The sequence below is a fragment of the Gobio gobio genome (assembly GCF_949357685.1).
Source record: "Gobio gobio genome assembly, chromosome: 13".
Taxonomy (NCBI): Eukaryota; Metazoa; Chordata; class Actinopteri; order Cypriniformes; family Gobionidae; genus Gobio; species Gobio gobio.
Window position 1 is genome coordinate 21,252,148 of NC_137106.1, and position 19,488 is coordinate 21,271,635.

General features: G+C 38.2%; 1 protein-coding gene across 1 annotated transcript; it reads left to right on the plus strand.

Annotated features, from left to right (window-relative positions):
- Positions 1–691: 691 nt before the first annotated feature.
- Positions 692–4,624, plus strand: htr1b (5-hydroxytryptamine (serotonin) receptor 1B). The gene has a single exon (XM_079833757.1). The coding sequence runs from the start codon at positions 1,031–1,033 to the stop codon at positions 2,183–2,185; it is 1,155 nt and encodes a 384-aa protein (XP_079689883.1). The 5' UTR covers positions 692–1,030; the 3' UTR covers positions 2,186–4,624.
- The last annotated feature ends 14,864 nt before the right edge of the window (positions 4,625–19,488 follow it).

Sequence of the window (19,488 nt, forward strand, 5' to 3'; positions counted from 1 at the left end):
AACATTTCTATCCACTTGGGGACAATATTCAGGCTAGGGGAACTCATATTAATGTTGAAATACCTCATAAAATGAAAATTTCATGCCATGGGACCTTTAATAGGCCTACTTGTTAGAAATATGTTGAGGGGGAAATGATTACAATTCCCTTGACAAAGGATGGTAGCCTACTATAATGTCAATGATAAATAAATATAAAACAATTCTTGCAAAAGGTTTAAATGTGTGATTCACTTTTTCATAGTCTTTATAGAGGTAGCATAAAAGCTCTGAATAAGTGCATCGCATTGTCACATGAACAACTAGTCTGTAATTACACTGATTTATATATCACATTTAAATAGTTAGTAGTTTAATTCACACACACAAACAAAGAAACAAAAAGTTCTCAGAGTTAGGCTATTTGTTCAGGAATCAGACTGTATGATTCACTAAAATAAATGTATGTCATCTTGGACCTTATGTTGTAAAGACCTACCAAAAAAAAAAAAATTAAAATAAGCTGATGGTTTGGAACAAGCTGGGGGTGAATAGTTTTTTTTTTTTAGATGAATTAAAAGGAAGGTATGGAGGCACTAAGACCCAGAGGACAGCATCCTCGCTCAAACTAGAAGATCATGGTTATCAAAGCTGCAACTTTTGCATCAGAGCCCTATAAAAAGCAAGAATCCTGCGACCGCCTATCAGTGAAACCTAAGGAAAAACTGCCGCTGCTTGTAGGCAAACTATCAACCTTTTAAAGATGCCTCGTGTTTGGACGTGAAGCAAGAGGAGCATTGAAGAGGGATGCAGGGATGTTCTCGCACAACTTCTGGGAAGCTTTATATTGTGAAGCGTTGCAGCTGTTGTATTCGAAGCTGATTTTTATTTCTGTTAGAGACCGAAGTTTGAGAATTAAAGAAGCAAAAACATATCTTTGATTGTCAAACAAAACAAAACATCAACGAGCGTTTGTCTGCGCCTGATGACAGAGCCGACAGAAATCATGAAGCGGAGAAAATATTGCTTTATTTTCAAAATATGAAAACATATGTCTTCTGGGATGGAGCGCATCGGTCATTTCAAGCCAACACCTGCCCAATTCGAGGTTTTAAACAGCTCGACCGGCACCAATGTGACTTTAACACCGAAAACGGACGAAAAACAAGAAAGTTTCGCTTTCCAAGTCACCTTGGCATCAGTTCTCGGTCTCATCACTCTTGCAACAATATTAAGCAATGCGTTTGTCATCGCCACCATTTCCCAATCCAGAAAGCTCCAGACACCGGCGAACTTCTTGATCGCGTCCCTGGCCGTCACGGACCTTCTGGTGTCGGTGCTCGTGATGCCCATTTGCGTGCTGTATACGGTCACTCGCGAGTGGACTCTCGGGCAGGTTATCTGTGACATCTGGCTGTCCTCAGATATAACCTGTTGCACCGCGTCCATACTTCACCTGTGCGTAATCGCCTTGGATCGATACTGGGCCATAACGGACGCGGTCGAGTACGCCAAGAAACGCACCCAGGCGCGCGCCGCGGGGATGGTGGCGACCGCCTGGATCATCGCCATCTCCATCTCTCTGCCGCCTTTCTTCTGGCGACAAGTGAAGGCAGGGGAGCTGACAACCTGCTCGGTCAACACGGACCACATCTTCTACACCATCTACTCCACTTTCGGAGCTTTCTACATCCCTACGCTGTTGCTCATCGCCCTGTACGGGCGGATTTATGTGGAGGCGAGAAAGCGCATTTTGAAGCAGTCCCCCAAAAAAGCGGGGAAAAGACTCACTTCGGCACACCTCAGCACTAATTCACCCGCTTCGGTGGCTTCGACCTCTCCTTTGCATTGTGGAAGGCATGACCTTTGCTCGGACACCGGGTCTCTGGGCAGTGACAATCAAATTAGAGTAACAGTGTCCGATTCACTTCTGGAGAAAAAGAGAATATCGGCTGCGCGCGAGAGGAAAGCCACCAAAACCCTGGGCGTTATTTTAGGAGCCTATATTGTGTGCTGGTTGCCGTTTTTCATTTACACACTGCTGGTTCCCCTCTGTCCATCCTGCTATTCCGCAGAACTCTTTGATTTTTTCACATGGCTTGGCTACGTCAACTCACTGATCAATCCAATAATATACACCATGTCGAATGATGACTTTAAAAAAGCTTTTCACAAACTCATAAGCTTTAGATGTTGCAGACGATAGGCTAGTAAAATAAATAAGTAGTATAAGGGATAATGGTCAGTCATTCGGTCATTAAAGGCACTGTGTTGAATGCTTCCTTCTGATAGGTTGCTGCTGCTATACGTTTTAAGCTGTTGATTGTTGCTCTGTACCTGCAGGGCTATGTAGCAGTTCCATGTCATTAGTCCCATATCACTTCGCCACATTATTATTAGCTTTTTCCCCCTACACGCATAGAATAGTAAAAGAAGCAGACAACAGCTGCCCGAGCAAGCACATAAATGACACAACGGGACAGTTTTTTCTAAACGAATTAATCTAATAGCTTCCATGTTTGTAATTATGCTGTTGCCTATTAACACGGCCGAGAGCCGCAGCAGACGCGAGTAATCACATTCGCGCTCCCTCCCTCACGCTGTCACGCGCAAAACCTTGCTTACATCCAATAACTGCTTAGAAACAGGCCAAGCCAGTTCTAGTTCTACTAACCCAAAACGTGGCCCTTTTTGAGTTAATAACAATAGCGCTGGCTGTTTCTAAACAAGAAAAAAAACGTTGATTTACGGATGAAAACTTGACAAAAGGTACTGAGGTAAAAAACTTTAATAAAAAAAAAAAACACGTAACATATCATGGTAGCCTAAGCGAAATAATTGACTCCAGATCTAAGAATTATTAGATATTCACGTTGTGCCGTATCATAATCCTGAGTCCTAATAATGACCGTCTGACTGCACATTATATTACACGGCTACTTAAACAAATTAATAAATAAATAAATGGATATTAAATAATTACTGGGTTGATATATTATTTGTTTACTTGTAAAGATGGCAGAGAGACAAAACACAAGCACATGCAGTTATAGGCAATAGAAAACAAGAATCAGAATCAAGAATCCCAGAGAGCCATGTAACAATCTCTGTTAAGGGCCTCGTTTAACATAGTAGACGTAGGCTATGTTCCTTCAAAAGTGATTTTGGATTTCGTAATAATGCTTTGACAGCTTGTGGTCAACCAGTCGCTAATTAATAATGCAACATTGTGTAGAAAAACTCCATTGTCTTTAATCCTTATTAAATGTGCAATTAAATCGCTCGTATGTGGTCACTACCTATTGCTGCTTACTGGTCCTAAACTTAATAAATAAGATGGGTAAACCATTTTCTCACATCCTGTACCTCTTTCTTCCTGTATTAAGGTTGACTAAACAGTACGCATATGTGTTAGTATGTTTGAATGATAAAAACAGGCCTATTAATGATTAATTCTTATCTATTCTTGGTGCAGCTTCCCTTGTCCAAACTCGCAAAAATGTGGGTGCTTTGGTCCTCGGTTTCATCTCAGAATGCTCATTGAGTGGAAACAGAGTAAGCCGTGGGAATTTATACTGAGGTCAAGTATTCACAGTACAAACAGAAGCAGAGTTCAAGTGCATTAGACAGAGTTAAACCGACCAAGCTGAGGTTACTAAGATTTAGACGTGAATTAAGACCTATTGGATTCACCTTCTGCTCATAAGTCATATTATCTGTCACTTGGCAGTAGGAGAGATCACAGAGTAACTGAGAATGACACATCTACCGCAGGAGGTGAGTAATACGTCAAAGACGCACCAGAATAGGGCTGAGGGGGAGATATCGACCCATCAAGCCCATATGGAGGGGACAGGGAAGGATCACTGCAAAGTCGCAGCATTTCATGAAAAGGCACGTTTGATATTTCCCACAAATCTGCTTTCTCACAATAAGCCTGCGCTTCCTTCAACCCTGCTATCCTATGTGTAGTCATGGTGGATATTGATTTAGTTATCATGCTTCAAAACCTCCTGTATGAGCCAGTGAAATATGGGCCATACTTAAGCAGGGGGCCAATGGACTAGAAACTGACATGGATATTAGCATGGTTTTTTTTTTGGACTTCCAGAGCGCAGACCATTTTAATGCCTACGAATTTGATGTGAAGTGAGTTTTAAAGACCTCATTTTATAATATTACAGCTTGAATGCTTATCACCATGCAAACACCCGCAATAAGTGTAAGCTCCCCTGTCAAAACTATTTAACAGTGAATCACAAATGAATCACAAAGCAATAGTGGTGGGAAAGCAAAAAACATGATTGTTTGTTTGTTTGCTTGCTTTTTTTACATATTGGTCTTTTTTGAGTGTGCTGATTAATCTGTCTTTTATCATGAGTAGTATTAGTAGAACATGATTTGGACAGGCTTGGAGGAGAATGAATTATTTGTTCGCTGGTTTAATTAATTTGAATTTAATCCCTTGTCTTTGCCATTTATCATTTCTTCTGAGGCCATTAAAAGTAGTAGGTTTAATACAATCAACTTTGCATTTCTGTCTTAAATCATTGTTGGTAATTAATGTTTTGTTTTGTTTTTTAAAATATAATCAAATGAAATATTTGGTTATAGCATATGACTCATCTGAAATAAAGTTTATTGAAGTTTTTTTTCTCCTCCTTATCCTCAATGTCCTCCAGGGATGGAACATTAATCACGAGCAAACAGAGAAGCTCTCATTTGCAGGCATATGATGACCACTTGCCTTTGATAACATATGACCTTGATATAATCAACATACAAATCATTCTGGAATATATTACACACATGGCCTGCATATGTACAGTATGTCTGAGCATGCCTGGCTAATTACCAGAAACGGTCATTAATCATTGAACTTATGTTTTTAGCTTTGCTAGACATTGACCTTCATCATATTCAAATATCTAAAAGGTTTCATTTATGGGGGATATTTGTCCATGTCTGCTATTAAACACCAACTGTTCCTTCACAATTTAAACATGTCAAGCTGCTTTGCAATTACACTTTACCTTAATTGTGCTAATGTGCGTATGGTGTGGACCATATGTATACATGTAATGATGTTAACATTATTATATACCATAGCTTAATGTTCAAATTAGTCTAACTGTGGTGTGCATACATATTACCAGTGTTATGTAATGTTGAGCAACCCATAATCCGATCTCATGTGAAAACAATTATTTTATGAGGTGGCCGATTTTGGATTCATACAGAAATATAGATTTGTGAAGGCCAACCTCAAAACCTAACAGTCAGTCGGGCATAAACAGATCACACAAAAACATCATACGATCATACAGATCATACGAATCAGCCATGACAGTGTGTTGAGGCCCGTTCACACCAAGGACGATAACTATAAAGATATAGTTCTAAAAATCGTTCTCAGTATTAAAGAATAGCAGAGTTCACCACCACAGCTATAACAATAACGATATACACTCACCTAAAGGATTATTAGGAACACCTGCACCCCCACAGTCACCAGATCTCAACCCAATATAGCATCTTTGGGATGTGGTGGAACGGGAGCTTCGTGCCCTGGATGTGCATCCCACAAATCTCCATCAACTGCAAGATGCTGTCCTATCAATATGGGCCAACATTTCTAAAGAATGCTTTCAGCACCTTGTTGAATCAATGCCATGTAGAATTAAGGCAGTTCTGAAGGCGAAAGGGGGTCAAACACAGTATTAGTATGGTGTTCCTAATAATCCTTTAGGTAAATGTAGATATATACATAAAATTTAGCAAGAAAAAGTAGTAAGTTAAGTACAAAATTACAATGAGAAGGATCTAATTTCAGAGTCACCAAAAAACAATGTTTTGGCTTATACAAAAATTTGTAGATAGATACCTTTTAACAAAGTTGGAAAAGTCAACCCTTTGCAATGCACAGTTGCAAAACAAATGATTAATTGTCTCTTCAAACTGATGACAAAAGGAGCACATGGGGGAAATACTATTATTAAATTTAGCAAGTTTATAATTAACTGGGTAGCAATTGTGAATCATTTTAATAGAGACTTAAACGACTTTATGCGTTGGAATCATTTTCAGAACGATCTTATCCAGCTGATGACCGATAAAAACATCGACAGCCAATCAGACTCCATCCAGCTGTAAAAAGCTTGAGGACTCAAAGCGGCAGACAAGCACGCGCTTAGAATAAACAGAACGATATCGTCCGCTGGCGTGGACCAAGTGTGCCACACAAATCCTGAAAATTGAAGCCAAAGCGTTGTTACTGACTCGAGACCCAAGATGTCAGCCCCATATTTGAACACTGGCGGCTTCAGTTCAAGCACATCGTCCATATTTTTTACAGTCTATGGTGTGGACGCTAATATAGTTATCTTTATTGTTATCGTTCTTGGTGTGAACAGGCCTTTAGACTTTCTTTCTATCATTGAACACTATGTAAGACGTTTTGCAGAATGTCCTGGCTGCTCTTTTGTATGCAATTATAGTGAATATGGAACATTAACTTTCAAAAATAACAAAAGAAGGACAATGAAAGGTATCATAAAACTCATGTGCTACATTCTAAGTCAACCGAAGCTGTGAACGTGATTTCACAAGTGAACAACATTACAATCAACCAATCAGAGGGACAAGTTTACAGTCTATGTCAAGTTTAGGCTTACAATAAGGGTTAAATCGGTGTTATTCACCTATCATTCCCCTCTGATTTTAGGGATAACTTATGGGTAAAAATCTCAGTGACTCATCTGAAGCCCTGCAATAGCTTTGTGTGAAGAACGTAGCACCACTCACTAGACATTTCACTTTGAAAGTGTTGTGAAACGTGTAAGAGGCAACATAATATAATTTCGCAGAAATGTCGCCACATCAAGTTTTTTCCAATGAGCCAGACCTAAATTGCTCTTTCACATTCACTTACATTCAAAAATGGCATCAAGACACCAGGAACAAATGATGCCAAAGCTTACATTTAGGTTGGTTCCTCACACAGAGATACCAGATAGCTTGAAAAGATAAAGAGTTATTACACTGACGAGAGTAAATGACAAAGTGGGGGAACTATCCCTTTATGAACATGTCTCTCTCCATATCTCACACTATCTTCTCAACCACAGCTACAGATCATGTCTGTACGTCCATCAAGTGTCATGCCTTTTCCAGTCTTTACTAAATATCTATTTTTCCCTGAGCATATCTGCAAACATAGAGTCAACATGTATGGTGCCTAAAGTGACACATCCAGATATAGTTCACAAACCTAATGCTGGATAGATTGTACCGTTCAAACATCTGAACTGTCACTCGGGGAAGGTTCTATCCCTCTTTCCTGCATGCTTTGGTCTAGCTGTGCCTTCAACCCTGCGAAAAGAAAAATGCACCAGCACATCATTGTCTGAGCGGTTCCATTGCAAATGACAAAATACTGGGCTTCACAGCTCATTGCTCACTGAAGTAATATCAATGCCTAAAAGCTTAATTTTTTTTTCTTGAGATTGACAGATACCTAGGTTTACTTGTTGGAGTGGCTCATTATCAGCAGAGGCGGACAGTAGTGAAGTATTTTTACACTCTACTCAAGTACATATTTCAAGTAGATGTACTTTATCACTGTTTTTATTTGGAAAACTTTTACTTCACTACATTCCAAAGCATAATGTCGTACTTTTTACTGCACTACATTTCATAAATTAAAGTTTTTTTTTGTCTACCTTTAATACTTCATTACATTAAAAATGTAGTACTTTCTTTCTTGTCATCAAGTAAAATTTTTAATTACTTTTACTTGAGTAAAAGAATACAGTTGTACTACATTTTTAATGTAAATAAGTATTAAATGATATTCAATATGAAACGTAGAGCAGTAAAAATTACAATATTATGTTTTGGAATGTTGTGAAGTAAAAGTTTTCCAAAGAAGAACACTGATAAAGAACATACACTTATAATAAAATAAATAAATAAATAAAATTACTTGGAAAGAAAAAACAAAACAAAACCGCCTCTGATTATTAGCGTAATACTTCATGGCTTTATATCTTTGCTGCGCCTCAGCATTATTCACCTCAGGATTACTAATTAAGTATTAAAATATATTCCGAAAACAAGACTTTATGTCAGGAAACATTTAAGCATTTGTCTTACGAATGCTATCCAGATAATGAGTTTACCACAGGCCATTAATCCATTATATTTCTACATGGTCCGTAACAGACAGTAATCATCAGTTCTGTAAATGTCAAGACAAAAAGCCATTAATTTTGATCCAAACACTCACTCAGATTCAGAGGAAACACACCTCTCTGACAGAGGTCTTCATTTTGACGGCTGACATTCATGCGCTTTAGGGAGGAAGTCCACACCGTAACTTCAGCATCTTTGAAGCGACACGTCTTGAATGCCACGTTATTCCAGCGCCTTTAATGACAATTCCACTTTTAAGCATTCAGTATAGCATCCGTCTTATCTTTCTCAAGGATATTTTGACATTTGAAATGGCACTATCTTGTCTCTCAGGAGCAGAGACTTCGCAAATAATGCGTTATATAATCTGCAAGAGTCTGGCCTGCTGTCTCACTGTTCTGAGAGATTTTAAAGTCGTTTCAGTACTGTTAACGAATTAACGCTTTCTCATGCAATGTCACTCATTAACAATACAGTAAAAGCACATAGGAGATCAAATCTGCCGGGGGGAAATGCTCACACAGAAAGTCAACATGATGGATAAATTAATATCTGCTCTTCATTTACAAACATTTACATATCAAATATAGAGGTCATCCTTATAATCACACAATAATCCCTTCACATCGGCGGTTTGGCGGTGTCAGCGATTCTGATTGTGCCTGTGCTTCATTGCATAGCAAAGAGACACGACTTTCAACGTGGTTAGCATAACTGAGTGGATCAAATGGGAAATTGTCGTAGTCAGAGCCGACGACAGATGATATTTAGATAGATGACTGTTTCTTTAAGTAGTTGATATGTTATTATATTTGGACCCCATATGGCTTGCTGAAAAATGTAAGAATTTTGCAAATAATGACATCAAACATCAAGATCTGACAAATGGGATGACATTTAATGGCACATGTTGAGTGTCATCAAAGCAGATGGGGTCTTGCAACACAACCATCTTTTTTTGCTATAATTTATATATTAAAAAAGGGGGATTGTTTTGTTCCAGCAGGGTCATTTGTTACAAAAACCTATGAAATAAAAATGTCTATACTTGCATTGTATGCTAGAAAAACTGTCCTCTAATGCATCTCAGTAATTGTAAGAGCTTTTTCGAATCATGTCCATGGGGATATTGTGTTTTCTCTTATCAGGACAAATGACGGTGGCATTCATGGATACAACCACATATAATTTCTCTCAGATTTGAAGCATGCTCATTTATGGCAAGCTGTTTTTTTTATGTATCTTAGTAAGGATGCAGTATCAGGGGAAATATGTTCGTCCATTCGCCCATTTCAGTGCTGACATGCTGCAACACAACACAACCAGCACTGAGCACTGCTATTCTGAGAGGACTGACTCGTATGCAGGGGTGTAAAGTACTTGAGTAATTGCACTTCATTTCTATACTTTTACATTATGGCATTCAGACACTCTTATGCAGAGCGCCTTGCAAAAGTGCTTTAGCATTGCATATGAGACCACTGTGATTAACAGATGGCAAGCAAGCAATTTGGAACACTATACGCTAGATAAGAAGTGCTTCCTGGACAAATAAACAAGCACTGTTCGAAAAATAACAGTGTGTATTATTTGAAGGGAATTTATATTTTACCCAAGTGGGGGGAAAATATATTGTCTTACTCTTTGCAATTTCATATAGACATTAAAAGAAAAAAGTCAATATTATACACAGTATATATGCATCATGATGTAATCTATCCTCGTTTTTAAGAAACAAAAACACAGATAATTGTTATATTAAAATTATCACACACTACCGTTCAAAAGTTTGGGTTCAGTAATTTCTTTAAAGAAATTAATACTTTTATTCAGCAAGGATGCATTAAATTGACAGTAAAGACATTTATAATGTCTTTACAAAAGATTTCTATGCCAAATAAATGCAGCTTAAAAAAGTGATATCAGAATGAATGTTTTCTGAAGGATCTTGTGTCACTGAAGACTGGGGTAATTATGCTGAAAATAAAGGAATGTGTTAATATTAAAATATTAAACACACACAAGTGCTGTCAAATCGACTAACATAAAAGTTTGTGTTTATATTATGTGTGTGTGTGTGTGTGTGTGTGTGTGTGTGTGTGTGTGTGTGTGTGTGTGTGTGTGTGTGTGTGTGTGTGTGTGTGTGTGTGTGTGTGTGTGTGTGTGTGTGTGTGTGTGTGTGTGTGTGTGTGTGTGTGTGTGTGTGTGTGTGTGTGTAGGTGTGTGTATATATATATAGTGAGGAAAATAAGTATTTGAACACCCTGCTATTTTGCAAGTTCTCCCACTTAGAAATCATGGAGGGGTCTGAAATTGTCATCGTAGGTGCATGCAGGGGCGCCGCTAGCAATTTTGGGCCCTATGAAAGAAACTGATGTTGGGCCCTCTACCACACCAACCTAGCCATCCAAAATCTTTGTCTGCAATTTAATAATACTGACCAATTAATCTCCGCTCGCTCAACCCAGAATGCCCCAATTGGCTGATGAAACATTGATTAAAATTAAGATACAATTTATCCAAAACAAAACTTAATGAAGTGGTCAATGAATCATGTCTGATCAACTCCATTCATCTTATGATGTGTCCTATCTCATGCTGTTCACTTTTCATAATCAACATAGATAGACAGATCGACAACATAGACATAAAAAACCCACATTATAATATTTAAACATAAATATAAAAATAAATACCTTAATGGCTGCAACAATTATAGCACGTCATGTCGGAGTGGGATATGAGTGAACGTAGTTTTACCGGTGAGTGAGCGGTTCATGAGTGGAGTGTTTTGCTGGATTTTGCCGGAAATGCGGCATCATTTCTTTATATTTGTAAAGGCCTTTGCACACTGAGTCCGAAATCGCTCGTCAAAAAATAAATGCGACCTCATGTTATGTCAATTACGCTTGTACACTGTCTCCGAAACTTTCGTTCGTCAAAAAAAAAATCGGAACAGGTTCGATTTTCTGCATTGTTCGCATCCGTTTTTCCCATCTACAGTGCTGATGCCCAACCTAAAACTGCTGGCAATGGTGGTGAATGAATCGCCAGTGCTCAGATACCTACATATACAAATATCACTGTATCAAAAATACTACAAATATGATTATATCACAGCTATAATTATAGCACACCAAGTCCCTGTAAACCGTGTGTGTGTGTGTGTGTGTGTGTGTGTGTGTGTGTGTGTGTGTGTGTGTGTGTGTGTGTGTGTGTGTGTGTGTGTGTGTGTGTGTGTGGGCATGTTTTTGTGAAATATCAGGACACAAATGTGTATAATGACATGGGTATGACACAGGTATTACAAAAAGAGGGTGAAATATGAGGACGTTCCCCATGTCCTCACTTTTCAAAATGCTTATAAATCACACAGAACAAGTTTTTTTTCACAGAAAGTGAACTGCACAGTCTCCTGTGAGGGCTAGGTTTAGGGGCAGGGGCAGTGTAAGGGGATAGAAAATACGGTTTGTACGGTATAAAAACCATTACGCCTATGGAATGTCCTCACATTTCACAAAAACAAACGTGTGTGTGTGTGTGTGTGTGTGTGTGTGTGTGTGTGTGTGTGTGTGTGTGTGTGTGTGTGTGTGTGTGTGTGTGTGTGTGTGTGTGTGTGTGTGTGTGTGTGTGTGTGTGTGTGTGTGTGTGTGTGTGTGTGTGTGTGTGTGTGTGTGTGTGTGTGTGTGCGCGCGCGCGCGGATCCCTTTAGACATAGGCTGTCAGTCTCTGTTCAGGATAAATTGATTCAAGGAAATTTGTGGTCTTCTTTTTAATATGTGGCTCCAGTATCACTAGCAAAGCATCAAACGGAGCCACTGACAGTCTAAAGTAAACTTTGAATCGGTCTGGATAATCCCGCAGCTCCTTGATAAGAGGAACTCTCCTTCCTCTCTTCGCGATCGCAGAAGTGGATGGACCCAATATTTCCTCTTTTTCATTTTTTAAGAGAGAGGACAAAAAAATCATCCTCACTACTTGAAGATGGCATTTTATGTTGTTTTGCGGCTTTTTTTCGTAACGCATTCATTAATACGCATCGGACTCAGTGTGCAAGGTCTCTGTGCGAGACAAATTTTTCGGATCACGAATACGAAAAAACGCATGCGAATATTTCGGACTCAGTGTGCAAAGGCCTTAACTCTTTGGTAGATTATACATTTATAATACATTACTACTAGTACTGTTACTACTAATAAAACCGATCTCTGGGGGCCCCAAAAGTGTGTGGGCCCTTAGAATCGTCCTAACTTTCCCCCCCTTAGCTACGCCCCTGGGTGCATGTCCACTGTGAGAGAAATAATCTAAAAAAAAAATGCAGAAATCACAATGTATGATTTTTTAACTATTTATTTGTATGATACAGCTATTGTATCAAATAAGTATTTTAACACCTGTCCATCAGCTAGAATTCTGACCCTCAAAGACCTGTTAGTCTGCCTTTAAAATGTCCACCTCCACTCTCTTTATTAACCTAAATTAGATGCACCTGTTTGAGGTCGTTAGCTGCATAAAGACACCTGTCCACCCCATACAATCAGTAAGAATCCAACTACTACCATGGCCAAGACCAAAGAGCTGTCCAAAGACACTAGAGACAAAATTGTACACCTCCACAAGGCTGGAAAGGGCTACGGGGAAATTGCGAAGCAGCTTGGTGAAAAAAGGTCCACTGTTGGAGCAATCATTAGAAAATGGAAGAAGCTAAACATGAATGTCAATCTCCGTCGAACTGGGGCTCCATGCAAGATCTCACCTTGTGGGGTCTCAATGATCCTGAGAAAGGTGAGAAATCAGCCCAGAACTACACAGGATGAGCTGGTCAATGACCTGAAAAGAGCTGGGACCACCGTTTCCAAGGTTACTGTTGGTAATACACTAAGACGTCATGGTTTGAAATCATGCATGGCACGGAAGGTTCCCCTGCTTTAACCAGCACATGTCCAGGCCCGTCTTAAGGTTGCCAATGACCATTTGGATGATCCAGAGGAGTCATGGGAGAAAGTCATGTGGTCAGATGAGACCAAAATATAACTTTTTGGTCATAATTCCACTAAACGTGTTTGGAGGAGGAAGAATGATGAGTACCATCCCAAGAACACCATCCCTACTGTGAAGCATGGGGGTGGTAGCATCATGCTTTGGGGGTGTTTTTTCTGCACATGGGACAGGGCGATTGCACTGTATTAAGGAGAGGATGACTGGGTCCATGTATTGCGAGATTTTGGGGAACAACCTCCTTCTCTCAGTTAGAGCATTGAAGATGGGTCGAGGCTGGGTCTTCCAACATGACAATGACCCGAAGCACACAGCCAGGATAACCAAGGAGTGGCTCTGTAAGAAGCATATCAAGGTTCTGGCGTGGCCTAGCCAGTCTCCAGACCGAAACCCAATAGAGAATCTTTGGAGGGAGCTCAAACTCCATGTCTCTCAGCGACAGGCCAGAAACCTGACTGATCTAGAGAAGATCTGTGTGGAGGAGTGGGCCAAAATCCCTCCTGCAGTGTGTGCAAACCTGGTGAAAAACTACAGGAAATGTTTGACCTCTGTAATTGCAAACAAAGGCTACTGTACCAAATATTAACATTGATTTTCTAAGGTGTTCAAATACTTATTTGCAGCTGTATCATACAAATAAATAGTTAAAAAATCATACATTGTGATTTCTGGATTTTTTTTTTAGATTATGTCTCTCACAGTGGACATGCACCTACGATGACAATTTCAGACCCCTCCATGATTTCTAAGAGGGAGAACTTGCAAAATAGCAGGATGTTCAAATACTTATTTTCCTCGCTGTATATAAACACAAACTTTTATGTTAGATGAGATTAATTTGCGATTAACTGGTTTGAGAGCACTAAAACATACATATATATAATATATATAAAAAATATTATATACGTATACTGTATACACACACTGTAAATTCAATTGTAACTAACACAACTGTAAACACAGTAAATGATTAATCTGTAAAGTACTATACTAAACAATACAAATCAGATTCTGCTTCATTTGTTCACCAGTTTCAGGCAGGTGCCCTTGAGCTATAGCTCAATGACAAAACTGTGATTGAACAGGTTTCTTTTAGCGCATCAAAGATACTTTAATGTGAAAATCTACTGTTTCTTTATTTCATCAGTCAGTTTCAAACTCTAAGAAAAAAAATACTTTTTTACTTTTAAATACCTACATACAACGAAATGAGAAAACCGTTTTTAACAGTTAAAAGACTTTACATTTCCCATTTACTTTTTGAAAAATGATGTCAGTTCACCCTAACTTTCTGTTTATAATAAAGAGACCCGCAATGGCTAAGCAACCGAAAACGATGGCATTAAAATAAATTCAATATGATTGGCCTCTGTAAACGCTTCACTGTCATTATGTCACACCAAAATGTGTAAACATTATTTGGTCAAGGACTTGCATTAGTTCTGAAAATGCTTTCATTTCAACATGACATCAAATCTTCAAGGACGTTGAATTCGGTCTGCCAGGAGCAAGAGTCAAATTTGAAATTCTTCTCTCCATAGCACAGAGTCATTACTCTAGTCTGATGAAGTTTCCTGGGGGCAGCACATCTCAGCTCTTCATAGCACATATAGATTTAGAGTGGCTTCACCGGGCACAGTCATAAATATACTGTTGGAAAAAGCATTTCGCCAGGCTGTGTGATGGCTTGTTTGAAAACAGGGGATTTCTGTGATTTCAGTGCCTCCGTTTTGAGTCATGCCGATGTCAGCCTATGGTCACTGTAACAGCATCTATTATGCTTCTCATTTTCAGAACAGATGGCCATATTCAGGGCAATTTCCACTGTTTACAATTCACCTTGCATGTACTCTAGACAGCCGGCCATTTATCTAAGCAATCAGAGTTGCTGTTTACTAATGGCTCGAGTGAAAGTGCGCTTCAATGACTTCTTTCCTCAGATATGACACAGGATTGAACATAGTATATTACAAATGCCCTGTGTTCACTGCATGATTATATGCTTATATAGCTGCTTATATGATATACAGTATATGTGTTTACATAATGGGAGACACACTCACACACACACACACACACACACACACACACACACACACACACACACACACGCACGCACACACACACACACACACACACACACACACACACACACACACACACACACACACACACACACACACAGGTTTGTTTTGCTATCTAAGTGAGGCCATTCCATAGGTGTAATGGTTTTTATACTGTACACACTGTACATTCTATCCCCCTACACCTACCCATCACAGGAAACATTCAGCATTTTTACATTTTTAATAAAACATTGTTTAGTGTTTTTCTTTTTTAAAGCCATTTTAAATATGAAGACATGAAATGTTGGTGCACCTGTCATTATGAGGACATTCAGTGAGCACAAAGAGTACTGTACACACTGTATATTCTATACCACTACATTAATCCTACCCATCACAGAAAACTTCCTTAATTTTTACATTTTAATAAAACATTGTTTAGTATGTTTTTTAAGCCATTTCATTATGAGGACTCATGTCCTCTTAAACCACGTTTTTGTTGTAATACCAGTGTAATACCCATGTCATTATACACATTTGTGTCCTCATAAATCATACAAACAAGTACACAAACACACACACACGCACAAAATGTTTCATTTAATTAAAGTTTGCCCCCTGATGGTTTAAAAGCAGGCACGATTTATAAAAACAGACCTTATACAAATATCACAATCTTGTGTTCTCTGTGGTCTTTTCATTGCACGTATAAAATATTGAGCTCAATAACATGATTGATTTTCTTCGTCTCACCCAGTTTTGCTGTCAAAAAGGGCTCAATCAATCACAGAGTATCTGGGTGAATGAACATTGCAAAATAAGTAGGTTGAGTTTGAAAATGTAGTCATGACATGAGCTCAATCTCCAGGCAGAGCAATACCCAAGATCGCCTGGAGCTGCAAAAGCTTAAAGGTGCCAAAGAATGAATTGATACAATATTTGTAATTGTTCTCTGATGTCTACATAGAAGGTATGTGGCTTTGGTAAGGGCAAAAATACTCCAGATAAAGTTTTACATGTCCATTTACACCCCAGGGATTTGTCCCTAGAATGAATACTGTTTTTGCCTTATTTGGAAGGGTCATGAATAATAATGTTGAGCTCTGCTCTGATTGGCTCCATTATTCAGAAAACACAATCGCAGACAGCACAAGCGGCTCGTGAGTCGTGACAGAACACAGACCGACTGAATGACACTTTAAGCAGACAATCTCAAATGGAGATTGCTGAAATGCAGTTTACTTGTTTATTGGTGTTTTCATATCTTCCACACGCGCCAGAGGGCTTGGTTGCCAGATTGCACATGTTTAAGTAAAACACCGGATAGAATACGTGTTCTTTTAACAGAAAGGCTCTGATTGGGGGATTTAAATTTCTGTAATCTGCCAACCGCAAACATGAACGCTCAAACGCATGAACGCTCGAACGCATAACACCGACTGTTACGTCACAGTCTGTGTTATGTTTTTCAGTGGTCTATTTCAAGCACAAGATTTACATATGAAGGAGGAAACAATGGTGTTTGAGGCTCATGGTAGGCCTATGTTAGTTCCATGTACAGAACTCTTATTATTCAACACTGCCAAGGTAAATACAGTTTTCCATTCTAGGGCACCTTTAATGTATGACAGAATCAGCCCAGTGTTGCTAAGAATTGGCCACATCTGTCAGAGAAGCTGTCCATCACACAATATAACACAATTATAATATAATCATTTTCCTAAAATGAGTCCTGAGGAGCTTTTCTCATTTGGTACTACTTTCTTTTTAGAGTAAACCCCAGCTGGAGATCATAATCATAGTAATGCACACATTACCTTAAAGGGATAGTTCACCCAAAAATGAAAATTAGCCCATGATTTACTCACCCTCAACTCATCCTAGGTATATATGACATTCTTCTTTCAGAAGAATATAATCAGAGTTATATTAAAAAAGTCCAGGCTAATCCAAGCATTAGAATTGCAGTAATAGTTGCTCTGTTTTTAAGTCCATAAAAAATGCACCTGTCCGTCGAATAAAGTGCTCCACATGGCTCCGGGGGTTTAATAAAGGCCTTCTGAAGGGAATTGATGCATTTATGTAAGAAAAATACCTGGACTAATACGTTAGTCTTTCGATTGGCAGAGGACCTTTCAACACTTTTTCCATAAATTGAACACAGAAGGCGGTCGGCCGAAACTTTACTTTATAAAGTTTTAAATATGGATATTTTTCTTACAAACGCGTCGATTCGCTTCAGAAGGCCTTTATTAACACCCCAGAGCCGCGTGGAGCACGTTATTTGACGGACAGATGCATTTTTTATAGACTTCAAAAACAGAGCAACTATTACTACTATGACTTTTGTAATATAACTCAGATTTTATTTGTCTGAAAGAAGAATGTCATATACACCTAGGATGACTTGAGGTTGAGTAAATCATGGGCTAATTTTCATTTTTGGATGAACTAACCCTTTAAGGTGAAAATCTTCAACATGCAGTTACCAAATAATAATAATAAATAAAAATAATTTTAAAAAAGTTGTGTTAAATATATAAGGGAGACTGGGGTGAGGTTTGCAGTCTAATAGTAAAAAATAATAATAATAATAATAATAATAATAATAATAATAATAATAATAATAATAATAATAATTACAATAATAAAATAAAACCCTACCATTACAGTTTTCATTCATATTTTGAATTAGTTTTTATATTTACAGTTTGTTGTGTTTTTTAACATTTTTATTATTTTTTAATATGTCTATGTAATTTTTATTAACTTTTATTTCAGTTTTAGCTTCAGTTATTTTAGTACATAAACTAATGAAAATGAGAAATGTTGCCTTGATAACCAGCTACAATAAAAAATGCTTATGTTTAATATATTTTGCTCAGTTTATTATATTTTTATGGTTTTAGTTTTAGTTTCAGTTAACTATAATAACCCTGCATAATATAAGTGAGATTGGGGCAAGGGTTAGAACAAAATGAAATTTGAAAATTCTTTGAAATTCATGATTTTCTTTTTACCGGGGGGTGTGTTGTAAGATCAACTTGTGATCAAATGTGTCTTTTTTTTTTCCTGGGCTATAACTAGCAGTAAAAAGGTATGTACCTATTCTATACATATCTGTATAAAGGTATGCATCATGAATCATCTCATCTAAGGGAGAACAACTTTCAAAGATCTCACATGCAAAGATGAACGGATCATATGTATGTCACGCAGCATGGGGCAAAATAATGAGAGCTGTATCCTGGAATTATGACATTGACAATTGAGTCAGTCACTGTCATCCATCAATATAAAGCTCTGTCAGAGGACACGCGGAGGAGAGTGTTCTGTCGCAGGAGAGATGTGCTGACTCCAGGCAGCTGCCCGGACAGTCACTCACTCCAGGTTAATTGAAGTTCACCCTTTTGATTGGTCAGTGATGGAACTCATTAGCATAGGTGAGAAGGCCAGCCTGCTTTGCATTTGAGCTCATTTTTACCGTTCTTAATAGAATCAGGCTCCCGAAGACAATTAAACGTTGAAAGGTCGGTCGACTGATTTTCCTAACTTTCAGTGCAGGTCTGCTTGCATTACTGCACAAGTATTGCTGGTATATCCCTGGATTTTTCATGCCATCAAGATGAATGATGAATTAACTTCACTATTAGACAGGAGAATTTAAAAAGCCGCATTGCAGGGATCTGCCATTGAGCTGAGCTTCTTAGTCAGAATAGGATTTTCCTCTGATTCTGATTTAAAAGCAGAAAATGAGAGCAGCTGGTAGGGATGTCATGATTGTTTAGAGGAGTCCAAATATCTAATCACACAGACCATTCTGAAAAGCTGGCATCTCATTTGAAAATTAAATTCATTTCAAAAGCTAATTTAAACCAGGAAATAAATGGAAAGTTTTAGGAGAGATATTTTAAAGAAATATTTAAGCTTCTGCACTATTCATAGATAGTAGTTTGTAAAATCGCTTGAGTGTTCTTACTTTCATTGAAGCTCAATATGCTCTTTAGACGATTTTCAAATCATTTTGGAGAACTTTATCATCAGGTTTTACACATTAACTTGTGGAGTTCATATGCTGGAGTTCATGCATTCAAGCAAAAGAGAGATGTGACAAAGACATTCTGAAATTCATCAATTCATATTATTATGGTGGATATATGTTACCAGCAATGTGTGAAATCCGGCATTGTATAGAATGCCTAGGGAATATATTAGTGCAATCGATTAATCCCATCCAAAATAAAAGTTAGTG

Coding starts and splice junctions, on each gene's coding strand:
- htr1b (XM_079833757.1), top strand. CDS start 1,031: ATGTCTTCTGGGATGGAGCGCATCGGTCATTTCAAGCCAACACCTGCC.